Source organism: Gorilla gorilla, chromosome 9 (assembly GCF_029281585.2).
Source record: "Gorilla gorilla gorilla isolate KB3781 chromosome 9, NHGRI_mGorGor1-v2.1_pri, whole genome shotgun sequence".
NCBI lineage: Eukaryota > Metazoa > Chordata > Mammalia > Primates > Hominidae > Gorilla > Gorilla gorilla.
In genome coordinates this window covers 123,179,267-123,197,459 of record NC_073233.2, presented here as the reverse complement: position 1 = coordinate 123,197,459, position 18,193 = coordinate 123,179,267, and the positions used below count along the sequence as shown (strand labels likewise).

The following is an 18,193-nucleotide window of genomic DNA, read 5'->3' as shown; positions in this document are numbered from 1 at the left end:
AACCACTAGCACTTGGTTTATGATTGACAGATGATAGAGTGAATAACTCAGCAATAAGGGCCTTAGTCATGGACCCCAGTTTTCCAGCTAAGAAATTGTCATTTCATATAATAGTTCAAAGCTGCTTGGCTTCCTGGTAGGAGATGTGGATAAGCTGAATGTTGCAGCATTATTCAGCATGATGATTATCATGGATTTACAGCTGTTTCTTGAACAAACCATATTACACACACTCACAGAATACACTCTAGAATAAGAATATAAAACACCTCTCCCCTCCCACTTCCCCATTTTCTGTTTCTGTAGTAATGTCAGTTGAAACTGACATTCACTCTGAGTCCATATCTGATGTGTTCCAACTGATATCCTTACTTGCTTGTCCTGTCGGCTCTAAGCTTTAAATTTGGAAGGTTTTCAATGACTCTTGTTGGCAGGAAAAATGAATGAGGAGATGTAGAGAGAGACTGCTATTACAGCTACATTTCAGCCACGTAGACTGTCAATACTAATGAATGCCCTTGAAGCAGGTACTGTAAATGCCGTTAAGTTGGAGTTGAGCTGCCTTTCGAGTTTGGGTCCTTTGGCAGAACAGACATCTCCTCTCTAAATACTAAAGACCCTGTTGTAGAGCTAATTTTATCAGTATCACATATTGGAACATGCTGGCTGCTGATAGATTGGCTGTTTGGCTTCAGATTCCTTGATATGCTGACAATGTTACTTTAGTTTTGTTCCTGAGTTATAAAAATGAGATACTATAAATTCATTCATTAGTTCTCCTTCGTTCTTTTAGCATCGTAAAGCTTAATGTCCTCTCAGCTACCTCATTAATATAGTATAATTGTTAATAGCACCCAATCAAGAGTTGAACAGACCTGGGTTCAGATATTGGTTCCAACCACTTATTCAGTATATGTAAATCTTAGCTTCCTTGTCTGTGTAATGGAGATGATAATGGGATATTGAACCACATAAGATTGTTGTGAGGTTTAAATTAGATAATGTGAAGAAAGGAAAAAAAAAAGAAGCATAGCGCCTTGCATAGAAAACATTTTAAAAATATATTAGCTATTGTTATCATGCAGATGATTAAAAGAATATCCTCCTCCAGATAGCAGTGAGAGTTTTCTTAATATTAGAAAAATTAATAATAAGTGCTTTGGAAAATAAATAATTTGTTTTTCTTGCCTCTATACATATGGAGAATAGCAGCCACTTTCCTTTTCTTCTCTTTATGTAGTAATTATTGTTACCCGTTACAGTCTTATGATTTTAAATATCTTACACTAGTTGTTAATCTTTTAACACCCTGGAGACAAATGTAAAGGGGGAAAAACCCAGCTTTTAGTGAGCTGAAGTGAAAAGTGACCCAAGTTTAATCACAGTACCTCTTATCAAAGAGAAAATCATATTAAATTGGGTACTTAAAATTAGGATATATAAAATAAGGGAAATACACATGTTATCTCCATTGAGACTTGAGGATGAGGTTGTAAAGAAATTCAATTTAAATAATTTTATAAAGAATAACTAGTAAGGGTGGGCACAGTGGCTCATGCTTGTAATCCCAGCACTTTGCGAGGCCGAGGCAGGCAGATCACGAGGTCAGGAGATCGAGACCATCCTGGCTAACACAGTGAAACCTCGTCTCTACTAAAAATACAAAAAATTAGCCAGGGTGGTGGCAGGCGCCTGTAGTCCCAGCTACTTGGGAGGCTGAGGCAGGAGAATGGTGTGAACCCGGGAGGCGGAGCTTGCAGTGAGCCGAGATCGCACTACTGCACTGCAGCCTGGGCAACAGAGCGAGACTCTGTCTCAAAGAATAACTAGTAATGGCAAGTATTGTGAACAGCCTACATCTCTGATATACTTATGACTTGGGGGGATTGAGAAGTATCCATTAAAGTAGAAGAGACCACCGTAGGGTCACCCATCTCCATAGCTTTGAAATCCTAAATTTTTCCTTAATTTGGTTAGGGAAAGCCAATGTTATATTTTCTTACAGAGTAAGAGCTCACCAGAGGCTGCTGCGGTATATATAATAAGTAGTTTGGCTACTAAGATCTCTTCTGGGGTAAAAGAGAAATCTAAGTTCCCTTAGATTTTGTAGGAACAGTAGAACCTAATATTTGTATCTTCCTTTGTGGTTTTCAAATATGTGTTTTGAGTTTTAATCTAGTAAACCTTTTGTTTTAGTTGTGAATAGCTTGTGGTTTGGGAAATGTAGATAGTTCTATATTGAATTAAATCAGTCGCTTCCTATTATCCCAGACTTCGACTAACTTTGGGGCCTGTGACCAACAACACCGGATGAAGTGAGGGTTTGTGCTTTATCAGCTATCAGCTGCTATTTACACAGTTCATCCCTTTTAAAAGAATGTGAATTTCCTTCTCAATAGTCCATGCTTGTCAACAGTGGAATTTTGTATAACCGGTTTTCACTCTAGAAAGCAGTCATTTAATGTTTCCTGGAGTATAATATCATATTATAAGTTCATTAGCAAAGTGGTTGATACAGAAGATCAACAATTGGCCTTCAGCACAACTCCATTTTGTCTAAAAGAAACTTCATATGTTTTGAAATGCTGGAATACCACCCAGCTTTGAATTGCTACTAAAGCAGCTCAATCTAAAACTATTCTTTTATTCTTTTTTGCCATAAACGAGCATCACAGAATCAAATCCATTGAGAAGAAACTGCTTGCTTTGCCAACACAATTAGTTTCATAAGAAGCCTCTGCCTTCAGATTGTTCTTCTCCAAAGTCCACGTTTGTTGGATGGCTGCAGTTATTGTTTAATTAATATTTTTTAAGAGCCCCCCTTCTCCCAAGAGCCTCTAAGCAGATTTAGCAGGCTTAAAATGACTCTTCCACAAGGTGATTTCAATGCCATCTCACAAACAAATGAAATAGTGGCTTTTCTACTTTGGGGGCTCGATTTTTTTCTCTCTCTTTTAGTTCTCATAAAACCTGTCCACTAGAGAGAGGTTTTCTTCAGGGTTATCCTATCTTCTGTCTAAAAAAGATGCTATCTTGCTTATGAATGAAAAGGCCATGCAACCTATCCGGCTATGAAAAGAAGTGAGAGAAAAAAGTCTCAGGTTTTCACCTACCAGTGTGAAAAGCAAAAGGATTCAATGATTATTATTATCTTTTATGGTTTATTTTTATATTCCTGTTTCTTTTATTGCCGTTAGCTTCTTTGATAAGTGAATTTTAATGGAAAAGCTAATTCAGATCTTCAAGTTTAGTGGATGGGTGTCACTCCGCATAAACATTCTATAGAGAGAATTGCACCTCTTCCTTTTATGGGATCAGACAGCTCAGACCTTCAGCGTCATAATTGTTTGGTCCTTTTAGTGATGTGGGCCCTGATTAAAAAGTCATATTGAGCTCAGTCTTTTAAAGGGAAGGCAGCTAATGTGATGGTTGAAATTGTAATAGTACAGGCAGGGATGCTATAACTACTTTCTTTTGTCACAGTCTTCCTTGAAAAGAGTTTTCACCCATCTAATCAGTGTTTTCTTTCACAAGAGATACCCATCCTGTATGTAAATACAAGTTGGACTGTGCTTGACCTCCGTTCTTCAGCCTTAATGTCAAAAACCAATACACACAAAGGTAGAAATTCTTTGATGCATGTTAGTCTTTGAAGTCAAGACTCTGATCACCTTTGGTTTGGCATGGTGTGAGAGATCATTCTCTTGGGAGAGAAAAGCAGAAATAACTCTTCTTGCAGCTGATGTTAAAGAATTTCATGGGGACAAAAGAAACTTCACATAATTCTTTCCAATAACTTTTTTCCTAATTTACATAATTCTTTCCAATAAGTGTTTTAAAACCTGACTACTTTCCAGTGTGTAAGTTGAGGGTGGAATTGTCAAAAATCTATTCACTAGGTAAGTTTTGTTGGCCTTATAGCTGTGGAAAACCCAGTCTGGGGACTCTGAAGGAGAAACCTTGCTGTGCTATTTCAGAGCTGCCTCTCCCCAAAGGAATTTCAGAATATAAGGGACACTAGAAGACATGAGGTTTGAGAAAACGGGTCTTCGTGTTATTTGCTGTGGTTGCTGTTGAGTTAGACCCTGAGTGGAATGCATTGTGGTGAGCCACCACCCTAAGCATCAGTATTCTTGGCTATTCTCCCTTCATGTGCATTTTGGACTTAAAGGTGAAATTCCATCTTTAACCCCCTTGTGGTTGTCTGAACAATGATTAATGAACTAGATGTGATTCCCTGCAGACCTTTCAAAGGGTGGATGAAGGATGGAATTTCAGCCTTTTTTTTTAAACCAGGCCTTTTGCTTAATACTGCTTTTAAAATTAATGTCCTCCTTTGAATGCCAAGAAAACAAAAGGAATTTCTCAAAAGTGTATGCAGCTTGACACAATAGACCTTAATTGGTGTCAAGGAGATGTTAGGATGAATGGGAAAATGCCCAGTAAGACTGAAAAGTGGAACCTTGTTATGAGCTGTCATTTCAACGTGTATTTAAACTATAGCAAAACTGAAACATATTTGCCATATAGATCATAATGACTCCAAAGGAGCCATTATACTCTATTATGTAATTACATAATCAAACCATGCATAGTAATCAGCTTTTGGAATTCAATGCTAATCAAACATACCTATAGTATGTGTTTAAGCGAAAATAGAGAACGTTAATTTGCCATTAGTCAACTAAACAAGAACGTGTATACAGAATATTCATGAATAGCTTAATGTTGTGTCAGATGATATTTTTTGTTGTGTATTCAGGGGAAATCAGCAATTTTAATTGAAGAAAAATCCAGCACAGAGGAGGATTACTCTTAAACTTGCCATTCAAAAATTTGCCTCACCTGTTACTGATTATAAAAGATTAAATAAAATATTTTTCCTTTTATAGGCTCAAGTGACACAACAGTAATTATATAGCAGAAGATTCTTTTGAGATCCTGACCATCTCCATGCCATAGGATACAGTGTTATAAATGCTACATAAAATAAAACTGTCAAAACAACAACAACAAAAGCCTTTGAGCATATATTGCTTTTGTAATTAGCAATAAATCAAAGGTGTTATCTAGAAAGAGCCAAGAATAGAAATATCTTGATGACTTGGTCGGGGGTCTGGCATCTACTCGTGGCTGGGCCTCATGCTTGTCATATGATTTCAGGCCTATCTCCTCCCTGGGCCTAAAGTGAGAGAGTTGATCTCCAAGTTTCTTTCTACTCAGTTCTATTGATTCTGGATTCCATAGGGTTCTATAAAAAACAAGGTGATACAGATGAAGTGTTTGGGTCAATGTCACATATTCTTGTTCACTCCATTATTTGTTGAGTTGGTTTAGTTTATTTTATCTCTAAGCCTGTGAACTGTATGGTTGGCATTCATAATTATTTTCACCATTAAGTAGACAGTCTTTGGAGCAGACAATCAACATATTTGACTTAACTGTTTGGTGTAACAAAACATGGAGAGGATCAAAAAGGTTAAGAGGGGCTTTGTAAACAGCAGACAGATTGATTGCTTTTGATTTTAGATAAATACTAAAGTATTCATGCAGGTTGATATTTGCCTGTCTCAGAAATAAAGAATTGCATTTGTCTTGAAGCGGTCACACCCTTAACCTTAAATCTACAGTTGATGGGCCCCTCTCTTTGGACCCTGGTTCTCACTGTCTCTTGTCTGCACATTGGATGCCTAAAAATGTTACTGTAATATTTAAATAAAACTAAATTCTTTCATCAAATGCTTTTGTGGCTTGAACTTCAAATAATTTATTTTCAAATTACTTTTACTGTAATTCTTATTAATTCAAATAGGTTTCTGATTTGATATAAAACTCTGTAAATGCAGGGAACAGTTTAATGAATTGAAAGATAGGATTGAGTCTTTTAAAGGAAATGTACAAAATATGCTGACAATAATTGCTTAGATAGAAATCAAATCTTAATGGCTTTGTTAATGATTTGTAGTGAACACTGTGTTTACGTTGCCTTGGGGGAACATACGTAGTTAGAAAGATTTTTCCCTCTGGGTTTCAGCAGAATCTTAATTTTTTTCATTCTTTTCCTGAACGTACTCAACTCTGTACTAGCTCTCAGAAACGTTAGCAGGAATTGCAGTGCCTCTACTAGTGATGGTTTTATTTCGGGTAGGGATTAGAGGTTCTTCTTCCAAGTTGGGCCCATCCTGAACAGGGTTGTAAAAATAGTATCCAACAGAAATGAGCATAATTGACAAGTCATTTGAAGCTTCAAGTCAGCGAAGGCTCACACATCTAAAGAAAATAAGCTTTCCAAAACGTGCTTCTTTGAAAACTTCCAACCTAGGAGGGTAGGAATGAATAACCCTGAGCCTTTCATTTGTGTAAAATTTCAAGAACTATAGTAGAGTTTTTAAAGTAGTAACTTACTATATTGATTAGCAGAATGTTTTTTTTTTTTTTAACAATCAATAGTTTTGGTTTGACTCCTATTTAGACAATATGTGCTGATTTAATGTTAGGTTCAGTCTTCCATAGAGCAGAAGGTTTTCCTAATATGATTAGTTTTCCTAATATGATTTTGCTACTAAAGGAGTAGGTCAAGGGACTGTATTTGCTCTTTCTCTGGGCAAACTGTCTTCCCTGTGAAGAGTCGCTGGTGCTCCTTCTCTATGTCAGTAACAGTTTACATAGTTGCCATAGTATAAACTCAATTCTGTTTTAACTATGACTTGCCCTTTTATTATAGTCTTGACTAGAGAGACTCCCCTGGTGTAAATGAAGTGCTTTATTGATGAACAGCCAGGCAGCGGGGGCGAGAGCTTGTGGTGCTGGCAAAAGGCCGCCATGCACTGGTAATAAAGGCTTTCTCTAGGGGCAGAGTGCTGAGCACTGAAAGAAGGAAGCAGTAGTAAACAAGGTCTTTTACATTCGGGACAGTTTCTCTCTCATCTTAAAGTGTGTAATTGTGTTCTGGATAAAATATGGAAATAAAAAAAATCAGAAGTTGCTCATAGGCAAACAACCCTCTTTAAAAACAAGTACATTTTCCAAGGCAGAGCCAGTATGAACCTTGGCATCAAAGCCTGATGCTGGCTGGTAAAGAGTGCAAGCTGTGTGGGCCGGAGAATCTGATAGAACCGGGTTCAAGCACCAGCTTGGCCACTTAGCTGAATGACATCAGACAGTTTATTTAAATCTCTCTGTCTCAGGTTTTTCATCTCTAAAGCGGGGATACTGAAAACTCTAGGAGTTTGAGAGAGAAAAGTATGTAAAGCATCCTGCACAGTGCCCAGCCCTGGATAAACATTTATTCCCTTCCTCATGTCTCATTTAAGATTTGCCTTGTCACCTCCCTACGGTGGCCATATTGTTGAGTGAATAGATTCCAATCCAGGCAAGTGTTTTATGTAATGTCACTGAAATGGAGTTTATAACAAAATGAGGTTTTAGGAAAGCATCTGTAAGCTATGTTAATTGAAGATTGAATTAGTAGGGGATTTATGTGCCCGCTGCACCCCCACCCCAGCAGCTCTGCTGTCATGGTCATTACTAATCATAAAAATACATTTTATCTTTCTTTAGACAATAAGCTTTCTCTTCATTGTGATGAGTGCCCTAACAACTTCTAGTTTACTACAGGAAACTTGATTGTAAGCGAATGGGACTCTCCAGTGCCATAGTTTTATTTTTAGGAATCGTCTGGCAAATCGGGGAGTTATAGGGAATATAGTTGCTGATAGAAATAAAAATCCAGTTGGATTCTGTCTTCTAAACCTCACCCATATACACCGATTAGTCTATAAATGCCAGATATTGTTCCACCCTTAAAATAAATCACCTTCCTGTTAACAGCCTTATTTAATGGCTACAGTATGTTGTACCTATTTGATTTCTTTTGCCCAGAACATGTCCTGTTTCTGCCTTGACATTATATCTGCTAATTGAGTTTTAGAAAATCAGAAAGGTTTTAAAAATGGATTCTTGAAGAAAGGCACCAAAGTTGCCTGTTTGTACCCTTCTGCTACACATCAAATTGTGTTTTGTAGCTACTTAATTGTCATGATATCTATTTCAAGGGGAAATTTATCAAGTCACAGTGCACTCTTCTGTTTGGAAGAAATATTTGAGGATGTGAGCAGAAATTATTTTTACATAAAGGCTTCAGGCAGTTAAGAGTACTGACATACATACCGTATTTTCATCACTGTCATTCACTTCCTTTGCCTCAAATAAATAGGTCATTATTATTCCTTTGCAGCCATCTTATGGTGCCTTAAAGTGTGGAGCTCTGTGTAACATAACTGCCATCCAGCTGACCCATATGATTTGTTGGTGATATTTACAGAATGACATCCTTGGGCCACCACCATCAGACAAGGCCCTTTGATATCTTTCAGCAAAATATTTCATGATCACTTATAATTTTTTAGCATTAGTATTATAACCATGTTAACATAGCTAAGAATTGGCATTTTCTGAGACACTGGATTTTAGGTTAGCCTTAGCAATTTTAGAAAATAATACAGTCATGATGATGATACCACCATGGGTTTGCAGAGCGCATTATGTGCCAGAGCACAGCAAGGGCAAACATTTGCAGATGGAAAAATTTTACCTGAATGATTCACTCAGTAGTGACACATTAAAATAGTCTGGCCTTATAGTACTCAATTATAAGTGATTAAGAATGTTTCTAGAAGACAAACAAAACCTCACTCTGTTTTATTGTTGTCATTGCTTAAAAGACAAAATCATGGACAACATGCCTCTTTTCCCATCCCCTATATACATGTTCTGTAGCCTTAATGTGAGTGGAGTATTCTACTCTCAGAATATGCTAGTCTTAGGATTTCAATAAAGAACTAAAATTAAAGCATACAGTTATTTCCACAGTAACTATTCTGTTAAAGCATAATTGAATTGCAACTGGCTTTAAGTCCCAGTGGCTGCAAGATAGTAGTCAGGATTTGTAAGGCCTTGGTTTATGTTGAAAGGATTAAAGCCCGTCACCAAGCCTTTCCACATGTACCTTTTGTAAACTGAAGATTATTTGTGTTGCTAATATACTTCCTTTGATAGAAGAAATCCCTCCCATAACCCAGTAAGACCGTGTTTCGTATTCTTGTCTACTCAAAGCAAGTCCTATGCCTTAAGACAGTTATAGCCCTTGAATCACACAATTAAATTTTTTCTTAATTTTCTTAGTAGATTGCGCGTTACCTGAGGCTGTGAGAGTGGTGGCTTTTCTGTACACACTTTTGCCAGGGCCAGCAAAACCACCTTGAAAACCTCACTTGATTGGTAGAAATTTTATTCTCCTTTTTCTTTTCTCCAATCTGGGAATAAACTTTCTCCAGCTGGGTTCTGAATTCTGTGTTTGTCACAGTAATGCACTAAGGAAAAAATAAGCATCTGTTCATTTTTTTTTTTTTTTTTTCTGATCACCTTTTCTCTTTGTTGTTATTCTGTAACACTGTTCGGCATACTAAGCCTCCACTGCTGGATCAAGCTTTCGGGAATTTACCCTCTCACTGCAAGCCCGGTGGGCCTGCATTCTCACATGTGGGTTAATTCCCTGGATCATAGAGCTCGAGGTTGGGTTTCATTTTGGGCTGCTCCTCAAGCATCAGAAATTTTTGTCTATCTGTGACTCTAATAATTTTTTTTCCTTATCCTTTTAGTTTCCTCTTTTCTAATCCTCTGCCAGGGGCTGGTCTATTTCTAGGTGGATTTGGCTTACAGCCATCTTAGCCACCCCTCTCACACTTTCCCAGTGTGTCCTAGCAAAGAAAAAAAAAAAGGATCCTTCAACAGAAATATGATAGCAGGTGGAAACCTTCCATTTATTCTAAGTGCATCTCTATTTATACTGTCTCAAATTTTCTTTAGATGAGTTTTTATCTTTGACCTTTGTTTCTTTATGTGGGAACATTTTTTTAAGGAGCAAATAATCTGCCCCGAGTTGGTGTAAAACAGCTGCATAGGGAGGTCCTTGAGAGCAGGAGCCTTATTCTTGGATCCACACTACTCCCAATGCATAATGGCTTAATAAATCTTTGTATTTGATGTCTAGAGAAATGATGACGATGATGATGATAGCAGCAGCTGCCATTTATTCACTTTTATGAGAAACTAGACACAGTGCTAAATGCTTTATATTTATTATCCTTTTTCATTCCCCCATCAGCCCTGTGAGATAGCTTTTAATTACTATCCCCATTTTTCAGATGGGAAACTGGCTCAGGGACTTTAATTAATTTTCCAGAGATCACACAGCTAAAAAGCAGTCTCTCTCTCTCTCTCCCCTTCCCGGTTGACCATTGCATCTACTGCCTATACCACACTTTTTGTTCTGTAAGTAGGGATAAGGTATCGGTTTTCACCCACATGGCAGCTTCTTAAAGGCTAGGACAGCATATACTTCTGTATCCCCTACTATGCCAGGTGTGACATTGAACACTGGAGAATTACTTCATCCTTTGGTTCTGAGTTGAACTCACTTCTCCTCCTACCTGTACGGTGGATCATTTAGGGCATTTATGAGGTGGCCCAGGCTGCCGTCACTAATCTTAGAAGCAACAAACTAGGGCAGATCTGAAGATAATCCTTATATATCAGTGAATCTGAAAGCCTCGACTTTTTGACATGTTCTGAGGGAGATTTTCTAAATGGCTGGCAGGGGGTGGGGGATGATTTGCAGATAGGGGTGTCAGTTCAGAGATGCCTGGGGCTTTGGGTGAATCATGAAGGTGTGAGTTTCGGAGAGCAGAGTAACAAACTCCGAACCCTAAGCCTTCCCAGGATTTTATCGAGATCCCAAAGAGTCACTCACTCACACACGATGAACTGCCTATACATTGGGACTGTCAACATCAACTAACAGGACGAGATTATTTATTGAACCCTCCTACCTACTTCTATTAAGTGGCTCCTTGAGTTTCTGTGAGGCTGACCAAATAGCTTAGCTCAAGGGCAGGTAAGCTAAAGTTGGCTGTGTCTATCTTCCCTACTGCATTTGTGAGAGATTCAGCATTCACAAAAGCTGGTACTCTGACCTTTCCAATACCTACCTCCTCAATATACTACTCAACTAGTACAAAGTACTAGAGGCTGAAACCTTTTGTATCACAGCTTTTGAGAGTATGATGATTCCAGGCTTAGTTGTATTTTGTCCCTTGATCTGTCTTCGGTTAATAGACTTGTTTTGTAGACTACGAAGAAAGGTATTAGAGCCATGCTAAATGTTGCTACTTGTGTTCATTTTCTAATATGCCTAGTTCCCACTTTAATAGATCCCACTGATCACATTTTAATTGATGGAAATTTTCCTCTGACCTTTTCTTCCCTTTTTTTAAGGTGATGGGCAGAATCTGTTTACGAAAGACGTGACAGTGATTGAGGGAGAGGTTGCGACCATCAGTTGCCAAGTCAATAAGAGTGACGACTCTGTGATTCAGCTACTGAATCCCAACAGGCAGACCATTTATTTCAGGGACTTCAGGCGTAAGTTTCCATCTCTATAGTTGTAGATGGCAACATTTTTACCTACATGTTGTCTTGATAAAGAGATTGCTAAGGCCACCTTTTTAAAATTTAATGTTAGATGCTTAAAGTTTAGACAATTCTTTAGAGGGAAGAAGAGACAGGCAATCATAATCTTTCTACTTAATAGAAACCTTGAATGGCCCCTTTTAAAAGTAAGGCAGTCTTACTTTGCAATAGAAATTGATTGTAGTAATTCAAGGTGAATTGCAATCGAGTCCCAAATACTTAGCTGACACAAACAACTCAAACAGGGTAAGGCAAGGCAAATACAGCATTCTGAAAGGTAATCCCTTTGGTTTGAAGATTGAAGTTTCCAAGGCAATACATGCCTATAAGCATAAAACCAAGTCTTCTCTCATCATAGCCTTTGGCATATAGAAGTGTGCATATGCTGAAATCTTTCCAAATGTAATATCACAAAAAACAAAATTGCAACGGACTTGTGTAGAATAGAAATGGCTCATATCAGTGTCAGGGCCTAGTAAGAGCAAGAATCAAATCTTTTGGGAAAAAAAACCAAAAACTGTTATTGGAGAGCATCGGTGCCTAACCAAAGCGAAGCATGTCTCTTCCCAGCTGCTTGTCCCCTTCCTCCCCAATACCTCAGGGTCATTCATGACCTGTGGAAAACGTTGATAAACCTAAGGAACATTTAAAAGGTTGAGGGAAGATAAAAGGAAATAAGCCAGCTTCTTTTCTTAAAGTTAATTTTTGTCATATACTAAGTTAGTCTTTGCCAAAATTAAGAAAGGATTTTGAAAGAGAACATTTGAACTAAATAAGAGGCCCACATATATCAGTTTTGCAGTGATTTTGATTTCCTGCTTAATGCCTAATCAGTTTCATACTGTGAAGCCAAATGTACTTAGGAAACCACAGGACCAGTTTCAGGCCTCCGTAGGCTCGAGGTCATCCACTTTTGGCAGCTCCACCTCAAATCACGTCAAATATGTTAAGGTGCATCCAAGTTGATTAGGTTTATTTTGCTATTAGATTATAAGTTTTTAAAATAATTTTTCATGTTGCTTTTGTAATTAATCTGAAGGCTTTTTTAGTTGTGTTTCATAATTTGAAACCCTTGTTTTTTGAAGGCCTTACTTACAATTTTTGAGGCATTTTAAAAGGCTGTAGGCCCTAGTCCCTGAACTTCCAGTGCCCAAAGGCTAGGGGACCCTGGCACTCCCTGCTTCAGGGGACTCATGACCTGCTTTTTCTCTTTGTTTTCTTTTTGTCTATCTCTAGTATAAAACCTGAAAACATGTATGAATAGGTGCTGAAAACTGACAGCATTTGGAATTGTGCCAAGTTAGAAGGGTGCATAGCTGGGTGTGTGTGCATATATATATATGTGTGCATATATATATATATATATATGCACACACACACTCACACATACACTGATATGTGTAAGTTTCCTTTGGACAAGGTTATTTGTCTACATGAAGTTACTGCAAACACCCAAAATAGTAAGTCAAGAAGTATCAGATACAGCAAGATGTAATAAATAATTAAGGAAAATAGACTGTCCGTCCACCTTCTCACAATCACTAACTCTCTGTTTTGTTTCACAGCTTTGAAGGACAGCAGGTTTCAGTTGCTGAATTTTTCTAGCAGTGAACTCAAAGTATCATTGACAAACGTCTCAATTTCTGATGAAGGAAGATACTTTTGCCAGCTCTATACTGATCCCCCACAGGAAAGTTACACCACCATCACAGTCCTGGGTAAGAAGTGCATGTGGGGCTTACCCGGGGAAATGGAATAGAGATGGCCCTTTTACAGCAGCAAGGAAAAGGTTAATGGTGAATTCTCCTGTTCAAACTTGTTTCAGGAAGAATCACCGCCCATCTTGCTGAATTTTAAAAATAGCCTATTTTACGAAATGCTGTAAGGAATGGCAATCAGCAGTCTTTATAGATTCCACCTGCTCTTGGGTTTCAAACCTCAAGCTTCAGAAGCAAAGATCAAGAGAATTTAGAGCCCTCAAATGAATCACTCACCACATGAAATGTTATTACTTCTAACTACTGGGATTTTTTTCTTCCTTGTGTGCAGGAGAAGGGGAGATGGGCTACCAAATCTATACCCCATGGCAGAGCTCAGTTATGAAATCCACGTAATGATTTTTCCTTCTGAGTTACATCCTCGTTTTAATATTGTTGATCTCCTTTTCGTTGGCTTGACTTACGGCCTTGTTTATTGCTTATACTCTAGATTATGCTGTAAAAAAATCATACTCCATGAACATATACTTTGCCACAAATTGCAGTCATTGGACATAAAAGAGTTAAGAGCACTTTAACTGATAATAAGCAAAGAACTGTTGACAGGCTGCTAGGTACACCTCCAGTGAGCTGAGTGTCTTCATTTATGATCACCAGATTGTGAGTTTCAGCAAAATCCTAGTAGCCAGCTTTCCATGTTCAATTTTAATGTAGTCAGCAGATATTTCTATGTTGAAGGTGGTCTGAATTAGTCACCTTTAGACAAGCTTACTCTACTGCATAACACCAGCTGATTTGGATTCTTGAAACTGAATTTTCAAGGACATACACTATAGCATGAGGCAAGATCTCTGATTTACACCTTCGGGAAAATGATGAATCAAAGTCTATTTGAGGCGGCAGACTGCAGCTTTTCAGTGTAATGATAGGAAGATTAAAGAGGAAAGATAAATATGAAGGACATTTTTGCTTGGTATGTGTGCACATATATGTATTTATGGATGTACATATTGAGCTGCTGCCTCATTACTTTACTTCAACACAGCTGTAGAAGGGAAATTTTTTTTATTCATTAAGCTAAAACATAACCCTAATGCTCACATATATGTTTTTGACAAGAGGAGTATCAATTTTAGAAAGATGTGTTTAAAACCAGTCCATACAATTTCTAATCTGGTCTGTGTTTAATGATAGATGGCTTTCACATATTCATATTTGTCACTATTGTGGTTTTAATCCAGATTAGACCTGTAGAAATAGTAAGCATGGGAGGTTTTAGTGGGATGACTATTTTGGTATTTTGCAGATGTACCAAATTCACAAGCATAAATTTGAAGTTTTCTGTCTGTCTGCTTGTATCAGAGTATTTGAAAATGCTCTTTGCTTATTGGAGTAAGTCATTAGCAGCATAGACTTCAAATTGACCATCCACTCATCCACCCTTTGACTCATCATCGTTTATGGCATTTCCACAAAAGTGACAGTCATAAAATAAAATCTATTTATGGCATTTTGAATTTTCAGAGTATTTTACTACATATACCTTTACGTATTTATATGTTGTTTTCACAGAAGTAAAATGATAATAACAGACGTTAGACATCTTGCCCAGGTTACAAAGCACTCAGTAAGAACCAAAAATCTTAGAATTCGGAATAAATCTTACAATTCTGTCTTAAAATTGCAACCTTTGTGTCTTCCAGTCTAGGTTGTTTTCAGTTAAATACCAAATGCTTTTGTTTTAAAATTTTTTTTTTTTCCTAAAGGCACACATCTTTTGTTTTCAGGAGTATGTCTAGCCATTGGCAAGCAGTTACTACTGCCTGTCATTTTCTGGTGCCTGATACATTTATTCTCAAAACAACTGCTTTGGATCAGTTTGGCTCGGAATACACCATGTGCTTGGGAGCCAGTGTGCCAGCACTAGAATTTTGAGAGGCATTATGCCTGTAATCCTTTCGGAGGTCTGATTATTCTAGAAGTAATAGGTTCCTACTTGTATTTTATAGAAGTATTAACTTAAATATACTTGAAAGTAGCACTTTCAAGTATAAAAAGTAGTAGATATTCTTTCTGTAGATATTATTCATTCACTTAATATTCTTTCCATTTAATTTACTCTAGGATTCCTTGACAGAGTAAAATTGTTGTCATCAGTGTTTGAGTCTTTCATTTTCCAAAATCTGACAATTTCCACTGATACTCGTATATTCAAACCTTTCTCGTAAGGTTTAGAGTTTTCAGATATTACAATGAATGAAGAATGACATTAGCATCTTCGTTGCTATCTGCAGTTCTCTGAAAAGGACTCTATGCATACTTACACAGCTGTCAAACTTCTTGATAGGTTGAAGATGCTCATTTTAGTGCATGTGTCTATTAGTTATTTGATGCATTCAGTAAAAACTTCAGCATAATTATAAGATATGGAGATGGGTACTTGTTAATGTTGTCTGTGCTATTCTATAGTTACTATTATGCTTATGATCTCATCTGTGTAAAATCTGAAGACTCTCCTATGATATTTTGTATGCATTTGTTGCCTTTAAGGATATTCATTCATTCCTTCCACTTGTGACGATTTTGTTTCTTTCTCCAGAACATACCGTAGGACTCTCTTTATACTACTATTCATAAGAGGAGATGAATGAGACAGAGAATACACTTCTTTAAGATTAATATAGTTACTGGTAATAGTAGCTAATATTATCACAGTCCTGTCCTTCTAAGATTAGTGTTCGTTCTTAAGATTCCAGGAACAGGAGAACCTAATTATTTTAAAGGGTCTTAGAGTGAGATTTCACATACTGATCAGCTTTAAGACTCCTCTTTTGTTGTAATTAATGTGACTCATCTTGATATTGCTGATTTTTGTTAAATGTTGTAGGCGTAATGTTTATAATTAGCACTCTTATAGATTTGAGGTTAGCTAAGAATAACCTTGACATTTCATTACTGTTTTCTAGTATTTCCCTCTATGTGATTTTCATTCAGGTTTTCATCTATATGCACCTCCTTAGAAATAACTTTGGTTATTTTCATTAATGGCTGCAGGCAGTTTTTACTAAATGTGCCTGTTTAGTGGACCATGCGTAAGTATATTCTCTGGTTAGCAGCAGTTTTAATTCATTTTTCTTATAAATGGATTTTTATACTTTACTAACCTTTTGTATTAGAGTAGACATTATGAAGCTAAAGGAAAAACAGGATAGAATTAATAGATCAAATAAGTTTTAAGATTTTCTTGTCCAACCCTTTTTTTCAGAAAAGCAGATTTAAATCACCTCATTTATATTTTTGAAAGCTTTCTTGCTCTTAAAAAAAAAAACTGAGCAAAGTCAGCTTTGTAACATATCAATAAACTATTATGATTCACAATATCAGATTTTATTTTATAAACCAAACAACTCCCAGTATACATGCCTGTTTCTTCTTCTAACCTTAGCTAAGATCGGAAATACTGGTCACAATCTTGAGAAAACTATTTATGGGCTTGGAAAAAAAAATCATTCAGTGATTTCACAGGATGGTGATCTCAACAATGAATAAGCCCTTCATTTTTCTACACTGGGCAAATTTTTTTTTTTTTGAGACGGAGTCTCCCTGTGTCGCCCAGGCTGGAGTGCAATGGCATGATCTCGACTCACTGCAACCTCCGCCTCCTGAGTTCAAGTGATTTTCCTCCCTCAGCCTGCTGAGTAGCTGGAACTACAAGTGCCTGCCACCTCACCTGGCTAATTTTTGTATTTTTGGTAGAGACAGGGTTTCACCATGTTGGCCAGGCTGGTCTCAAACTCCTGACCCCAGGTGATCCACCCACCTCTGCCTCCCAAAGTGCTGGCATTACAGGCGTGAGCCACTACAACACTGGGCACATTTTCTAATGCTTCTGAAGTTTTCCACATTTTTACCTTAGCCTTAAAGTTGAAGATGATATCAGCTCTTTGGGCATATAATCCTAGGAACTAGCACTGGTTCAGGACTCACTCTGAAGAGTTACAGAGTAGAATTTATCTGTTGAAGTTGTTTGGATAATGCCAAACAACAAATAATCCAGATGGGGACCTAGCTGCCTGTCAGGATCTCAGCCCCCAAACGAAATCTGGAGGAGACATTGGTGAATTTTCCTCGATCCTTATCTGTACCTGTCCCTTTTCATTTCCTTACTTTGGACCAGCAGATGTTATTGATAATGTGGAAGGAACACACCCTCATCTTTATCAACCAAATGGAGGCAATAAAGACTTTTCACTGAGAAATATCATTGAAGATGAACGGGTAGTGAAGGTTAGGAGAAACTTGGGGTAAACAGAGACAAGGGGTTTCCAGGCTCAGCATGAAAACTCAGAGAATAAAGGAAAGGTATCCAGGAACACAGGAAACAACTATCTGAGTATGTTTGAGGCTAAATTCCACTAAGACTCAACAGAGATACATAGAGGAGTCTTTTAACAACTGCTGAACTGCTGCATCAAGAAGATTCCCGTGTTTCCACAGAGGGAGCATCAAAGTGTTTCTCTCAAAGTTATAAAGTGGGATCTGATCTGCCCCATTCCCTAGGGATTTCCCGGGTTGCCAGCGGCTTTAGCCATTTGCCCTCTTTGTCACATACTAAGAGAGCCACCTTCCTAAGTTCCTATCCCATCAGTTACATTGCTCCATTACAGTTCTCATTAGGAACCACTGCATATTTCAACATGAAAAATTATTTTCATCACTCCTATTTTTTCCTGGACCTTGAAAGGTATTTTTTTTTTTGCTTTCATTCCTTCATTTGTTGAGAAGACACTCCTATATTTGTTACACCTTAGTTGTTTTCATTTTTTCTTATATCACTCTTTAAGGTCTTATTTTCTTTAGGCTTTTCCTCTGACATTTGATCTAACAATAGCATGTAAAAAATATTCCTGTAATACTGCACTCAGAATGCAGTAGTATTTATTACT

At 37.5% G+C, this 18,193-nt stretch overlaps 1 protein-coding gene across 6 annotated transcripts in view; it reads left to right on the top strand.

Moving 5' to 3' along the window:
* The window catches only part of CADM1 (cell adhesion molecule 1), a 328,172-nt gene that overhangs the window by 252,684 nt on the left and 57,295 nt on the right, over positions 1-18,193 (top strand). For all 6 annotated transcript variants that reach the window (XM_031015945.3, XM_031015947.3, XM_031015944.3 and 3 more), the window contains exons 2-3: positions 11,335-11,481; positions 13,095-13,247. In XM_031015945.3, coding sequence (XP_030871805.1) covers positions 11,335-11,481; positions 13,095-13,247 — 300 coding nt within the window. The remainder of the gene's footprint in view (positions 1-11,334; positions 11,482-13,094; positions 13,248-18,193) is intronic.